The sequence below is a fragment of the Mycteria americana genome, chromosome 2 (genome assembly GCF_035582795.1).
Source record: "Mycteria americana isolate JAX WOST 10 ecotype Jacksonville Zoo and Gardens chromosome 2, USCA_MyAme_1.0, whole genome shotgun sequence".
Lineage (NCBI taxonomy): Eukaryota > Metazoa > Chordata > Aves > Ciconiiformes > Ciconiidae > Mycteria > Mycteria americana.
The window spans coordinates 50,353,717-50,360,507 of record NC_134366.1 but is presented as its reverse complement, the minus strand read 5'-3'; the positions used below and the strand labels follow the sequence as shown (position 1 = coordinate 50,360,507).

Here is a 6,791-nt window from a genome sequence, read left to right as displayed (position 1 = left end):
CTAGCAGCTGCTTTTTGCAAAAGGCTCTTACTGCAAACGAGGTACAAACTTTATTCTTAAAAAGCTTTTAATGAAGCCATTTCAGTAATACGACAGACCACCTCAGGAAGGGAAAACATTTACTTTATTGTTTCTGTCCCCTGCTTCTGTCTCTGCTCTGGTGACCAACACTCTACCAGCATGCAGGAGGAGCACCACCATCCTACGCTCAGCAGCACGAATGCTGAGCTTTCTGAGGAAGACCGTCACTGTTGTTTTCCCCTGCAAGAGGGCTATATGCACAGATACATGTAAGAAGAGAGCGTTTGATCTCAACTGCTGATTCAGTAAGAAAAATGTAACGCAAAGAAGAGACCAGAAATTAAGCAGACAGCTAGCGGGGGGTGCAGAAGCCATCCGCTGATACCTGTGCAAAGTGTTGCTGTTTACCCAGCGTTTGAAACTCCTGGGTTTTAAAGCGGTGGCTCACTTTGCTTTCTGCATTTCTCTGTTTGCTGATCTTGGTGGTGGAAGGTCGGCAGAGCAATTAGCCACTTTTCCACACTGTGGTATTTGCCACATAAGTAGTAAGTGAAAAGCAGTTCCTAAAAAGGCACCTGGCGTGGGGCTGGGGTAAAGCAGGTGCATTAGCAGGGTGTTCAAGAGTCTTGCACCTGATAGATCAATCAAGGCTAAATTCAAAGGCAGATGTTTAAAGACTAAAATAATTTTAGAGATTAAGGCCTGAATTTTTAGCATCTAACATAAAACACTTGCATGAAGACCCTGCATGTGAGCAATCTAGAAGTCATCATCACTGGAAAGGAAAGGCAGATCTATCTCCTTTCCATCGAGCACCGAGGAAGCTCCCAGGAGTGCTCTCCTAATGGAGGACTCTCAGCTGAACGCTTGAGGCTAGATCTTGGCAACAGAGGCCATGATTAGTAAACTTGGCTGTAGTATTCGGGCTTGAGTTTAGACGAAGACTCAATTACAGGCCTCACTGCTCCAGTGATGGTGCAGCAGGAGTCCAGTTCCTGTGCAGATATGGAGACTCTCTCCTGCTTCCTGATGCTCTGCATCATGCATGGTGGTTATCTGCAGAAGAAGGAGCCAGTCACCTGGAGGAGTGGAAATAAGATACTGGTAACCAGAAAGTACTGAAGCAAACCCAGCCAGGACAAGACAGTGGTCAGCATTTGCTAGCCCTCAAATCATGTGGTGAGTCTCAGTCTGGCTCCCAGTACACCAAGGTCTTCCTCGCAGAGACCTTCATGGTCGGTGACGCTGAAACGGAGAGGGCCATTCTCTGTTTCGGTGCCTCTTTCATGGGATGCCTTTCAGCTCTATGGATCTGCTCATATATGCTGCCATGAAGGAGAAGACCGCAAGTTCATAAAGGCACACTGTGGACTGCAGAGACTGGCCTTGTCAACACCTGTCCTTCCAAACCCTCACTCCCACTGTGCTTTTTTCAAGCATATTTAAAATTCCCTTTCATGTAATTGGCGATTTCCCTTCCCTCCCTCCTCCAGGTTAGGTTAAAAGGGGCAGGAGGTCCTTTTCCGTATTGATTTGTTTTCCTGACCTTTCAGATACACGCAGAGAAGATCAACAAAAAGGCACTGGAAAAGGAGCAGAACAAAAGAGCAGTGCTTGCTCTCATTTGAAGAAGTAAGAGAAACACGAGACCTAGCATTGAGTAGAAAATAAACTGTCCGCTGAGGAAAAGAAAGAAGCTGCCCGTGCAGAGAAGGGACTGCGAGGAGTACCACTTTGCACTGCAACACCGATGGAGCAGGCTGTGAAAATGGAGAGTCAGCCGTCAGCGAGCAGTCACGACCTCAGAGGTTTCCGTTTTCTCTTTCCTTTACTTTTTTGAAATGTAATTTAAATAGATAAATCCTATTTCCAAATCAAAGGAAATCAGACAAATTATTTTTAATCCTTGATATTTACACCCTGCTATTAAGCCGTTCCCCACCACAGTGCACTGTGTGTGGTACCATTATATGTGCTGTGGATTCGGTTAGACATAAAGCAGACGCCCTGATTGCTAAAGCTCCCCTGACATTTTCTCGCGAGTGCATCATGGTGGCTTGACCAAATTCTAAGCTGGGTAGTAACATTTTTTTCCTTGCTTAATTCCTCCCAGGCATTCAATAAGATTTGATATTCTTCCTCCCTCCCATATCTTCTAGCACTGCTTTGCCTTGCTGTATTACACACTAAAAGCAGACATAGCACAGCAACAAATGAAGTGATTGTTACAAGGCCTTTACCAACCTCACAGGGACATGGTGAGGATTAATTAATTGCTTATTCAGAGCTTTTATATCCTAAGATTAAAAATAGTATAATCATAATAAAAACAGATTACTACATTATCAGAATCAGTTACTAAAATCCCCAGTAAAGACAATACAAGTTTCCTACTAAAAAAATTTCAGGACTGTATTCCAATTACACCCCTGCTGGGAGGCACAAAAAAATTAACCCAGAGTAACTTTTACGGTCAGTAAGTTATATCTCATTAAAGGCCTGTATGACATTCTCTCTCACAATTATGCTGAAACAAATTAGGACCATTTTAATTCTGAAGAGAATAAGCTAAGGAATCCATCCGCTTATGTGGCATTGCTAATCCACTTTCATTTCACACATTTAGTTAATTCAGATTAAGTTTTCCTCAGCGACTCTGCATACGCAAATCCTCGCTCTGAAGCAACCACCTCCCATCACAGATACTCATCAGCAGCTTTCGTAAGTTCAGTAACTTGTGCATTTATGTGGTTGGACATGGGCGATGGTTTCTTCAAAGCCTCAAACCTCTGGGATTCAGATCTGAGCACCAGAGAAGTGGGGGAACTGCAGAGGAGATTCCCGTAGTCCCTCGCTCGAGATGTGACCCAGGGTTGCTCCAAACCACACACCAGATGCAGTAACCCTTGAGGGCTGTCAAGCAGCCAAGAGCAGACGGGCTGTGGGTCCTCCAGTGCCGTTCCCTCTCACGCCTCGCTCATCCCTCATGCTCAGAGGCAGCAGGCATCCATCTCTCCATGCAAAATTTACTCCTTTGGGTGCAATGTCCATCCTAAAGGAATCCTTCGTGGAGCACTTGTGTTCATATGGCCAGAATGAGATCTGGATTGAGACTTCTATGTCCAGTTTTTATACCATGAATACCTGCCAGGTCTTCAGGACCTCACTGCAGGCATAACTTCATTGTTTTAGAGGGAGAAATACTCTGTCAAGTTTCAAACCCTCTGAAAGATGGCACTACTCCACTCCACTATTACACTACTACCAGCGAGGTCTGCTGAAAGATACCAGCACGAGGGCAAAGAGCCCACAAATGGGAAACTGAAGCAAAGTACCCTGACACGCAAAGAGCCAACGCTCAATTCAAAACAACCAAAACAATCCTTTCCTTGTGCCCTGAGGCACTGAAATTCTCTCTGAGAGTGACATTCTTTTAAAAGAAGAGTAATCAAATATAAATGCTTTTCAGCGCTGAAGCTGATGCCTGCACCCACGATGCGCAGGGACGCATGCACCTGTGAAGAAAACGCCTTTGTTCCTTTCCGGCTCACATCGGGGCAACGTGCTGTAGATGGCTGCAACTCCTGGAGCTGAATGTAAAGGCTGTGCCCTAAAAAAAGGAAACAACATTGCTTTTGTGTACCGTTAAATCTGGCTTGCCACCAGGGATTCGTTTAAGATACAGGGGGTCCTGAGGCTACATGCCACTGATGTATTTTGAAGTTAGGGCAGATCTCTTCATTGCTAAGCAAACCTCTACAAATACGTTAGCACACCCTGCATAAGCCACGGGAGGTGTTTAGGAGACTACAGAGGAGCGTTCATTAGAGCTGCTCAGCAGTGAGGAACTGGAGCACCAACGCATTCAGCTGAGAGAGGAACAAACGCACTGCTCAGAGCAGGTCTGTGGATATGTACACCATTATAAAGTGCTCTTACTGCAGTGTTATGTCCTTTGCAGCTTCTTTACTCTAGCTTTTCTTGTGTTTTCTCTTTCCTTTCCTCGCCTTCATTATCCCCAATTGCTCTTCTGTCTTCACCTCTTTCCTTCCCGCCTCTAGCTGCAAGGCCACTCTTCCTCCCAGGTCTGAGCAGTCCTAGCAATACAACAGCAGCTACTCTGACACTTGACTAGCTCCATAGTCCTCTCTGGCAGGACCTGAACACTTGCAGGCACACAGGCCTGGGTGCACGTCACCTCAATGCATTGCCTGAACTTTGCATTACTGACCGGTCACCCTAAGAGCTCTCGTTTTCTTCTCCCAAGACAGATGAAAAGGTCCTGCAGGGTGATTCATCCCATTCTCATCGCCTTCTGCAGTGGTCTCACTCGCACTGGCTTTGCTCATATGCTTAGGTGATGGTCTTGAATCAGGCACCTCAATTAGATTTCCCTTTGTCTCAGGGTAGCCAGGATGAATCTGGGCTTCATACCCTGCCAGCCTGATGTACCCTTTGCGGTAGGTTTGGGGTTGATGCATTTTTTTGCCAACTCAGGCTAAGGATAAATACTAAATCTGGATTCGCTGAAGCTGTATACACGCAGCCTGCACTGAGTTCAGTCCTTTTCTAACTGTGGAGAAGCTCAAAGCCGTCAGCTGCACAAACAATCTATGAATTCATAATCTGTGAATTTTTGAGGATGGGAAACAATTACTGTACAATGCTGCACATGTATTATTCAAGCTCCTGAAGCCACCCAGCTGGCAAGACAACAAAAGAACAAACGTTTTGCAATAAAGTTCATTTTAATTGAAAGACCAAAGAGTCACATGTGCCTCTCCTTCTAGCCTTAAGGACAGCAGTAAAAATAATGTCATTTTCAGAGCCTCTGCTATTAAAAAGAGAGTGAGAGGGGCTTTGTTTTTTAACTATCAGAGAGCCATATTCACTTTTAATGCCCATCTATGCTACTCTACCATTATACAGGGGAGTCCATTTTGATGAGACTACGAAGCTGTATAATTTGCCTTTTATGGATTATATGGCCTGTCACCTCAAATATTCATCTAGATATTACCACAGAAGGGATAAACACAATAAAGACCTGGTTCTGTAAACTCAGTCCACATTCATGACACCACTACACAAAATTGGTGCTGGGTGGGAAGCTCTTTGGTGTGTTATCCTTGGCATAAGAAATAGCTCAACAACTAAATTAACTTAGATTCTCTGATTTAGAGGCAGGTGTACATACGGCTGTCTTCAGGACAAACTCACGCACCAGGCTGGATGTCGGGATGGCGACATTTCTTTCTTTTTTCTTTCTTGGTTTAACAAATCACTAAAGGCAGTCTTGCACGGTACATGTCTGCAGTTTTGCACAACTCGAGGTTGAAGTCCCAAAGCGACCGAAACCACTGGTACACACTGTTCCAAGCACACGTATTTATGAGGACAAAGCTTGTGAGATCAGAAAGACCCAGACGAAGCCAGCTTCTGGCTAACTGCTGCGTCCCTCAACATGCAAAACCGTATGCTATACGCTTTACCCTCCTCATGCATTCTCCTAGAGTGACCTGCTGCTATTAATAGCCTGCTACCATCAGGATCCAGCGTGACCTATCAGAGCAAAAAAATTTGCTCCTTTTTGGAAAAGGCAGACAGCTTCAGCATACCCTGCCCAGCTTCTCTGAGCTGCTCTCTCTGCTGTACCCTGTCCATGCAAGGGCAAATTTTGTGGCCCCCTTCTTTGGTTTAAAAGGGTGTGCAGCAGATGAGTTAGGTAGAAATAAAATGCAGATTCTCTGTACTAGGATGGTTCTAGTAGATACAGAGCTCCTCTGTGACACTGCAAGAGCATAAGACTTTCATGCCTGCTGCAAAGCGATATTCTGCATGGCTGCAGCCCCTGGGAAACTGCTCTCCTGAAGTAAGGAAAGAGGTATGGCCTGACGAAACGAGCTCTGACTTCTTGCCAGGACAACAGGATCTGCTTGATTAGACAGAGGTGTTTCGCCCATACTCCATAGGACAGCACATCTGCTTTTTTGGGGACCTAAGCCCCTTATTTAGGGCTGACCCTTGGTTGATCAAGTCAAAAGTCCCACTAACTCCAAGTAGTGTAGGATCAGGCTCTTAATCCTTCAACACATTTGGGAACACAGAGTTCAGTGAATTCCACTCTTTTACTGAAATCTCTTGCCAGCGAACCATGGTTTGCTCCATCCTGAGCTCACTGTAGCACTCGATTTCAGATCTCCAAAAATGCTCACCAAATTTAAACTTCCTCAGATTCCTTTTCACTTTCTTTTTTAAAGGATGGAAGTTTTGCCTTTTTTTTTTTTCCCCCTAGCTTTGGAAATGAATTGGAAATGAATTGTTTCTGAATAGCTGATTACAACATTGATTCCTCCCCTTCTATCATGCAGGGTGAATCTAGATATTTTAATAATGCTCTAAGACTGTCTGCCCTGTACCGGAAACCACTCTTTAGTTCTGTTCTGCAAAATATATATGTATTGCTTGCTGTTTGTTGGCCTCTGGTCAAAGGAAATAACAAATGAGCACAATAAAATTAAGATATGGGAGAAGAGAGATCTTTTGGATGTGGAAACATCACTACTAGCAATTTCAAAACCCCGTTCCACTTGCCCCAGCCCTTCTGAATGCCGTCCCCCTCCTGTCTTCCAGGATATCAGCAGTCCTGGAGGTGGGGAGAAGCCAAACAAATGGCAGCTGCTGAAATCCGGCTTCTGCAAACAGTCCAAGGACAATCTGCTCCTTTCCAGACCACTTGGAGGGAAAAAAATACCCTTCAATTTTTTAAG

General features: G+C 44.9%; 1 protein-coding gene across 1 annotated transcript in view; it reads right to left on the bottom strand.

Moving 5' to 3' along the window:
- Positions 1 to 1,058: 1,058 nt before the first annotated feature.
- KIAA1143 (KIAA1143 ortholog) overlaps positions 1,059 to 6,791 on the bottom strand; it is a 62,747-nt gene continuing 57,014 nt past the window's right edge. The window contains exon 4 of the mRNA XM_075493354.1: positions 1,059 to 1,100. Coding sequence (XP_075349469.1) covers positions 1,074 to 1,100 — 27 coding nt within the window. The 3' untranslated portion in view covers positions 1,059 to 1,073. The remainder of the gene's footprint in view (positions 1,101 to 6,791) is intronic.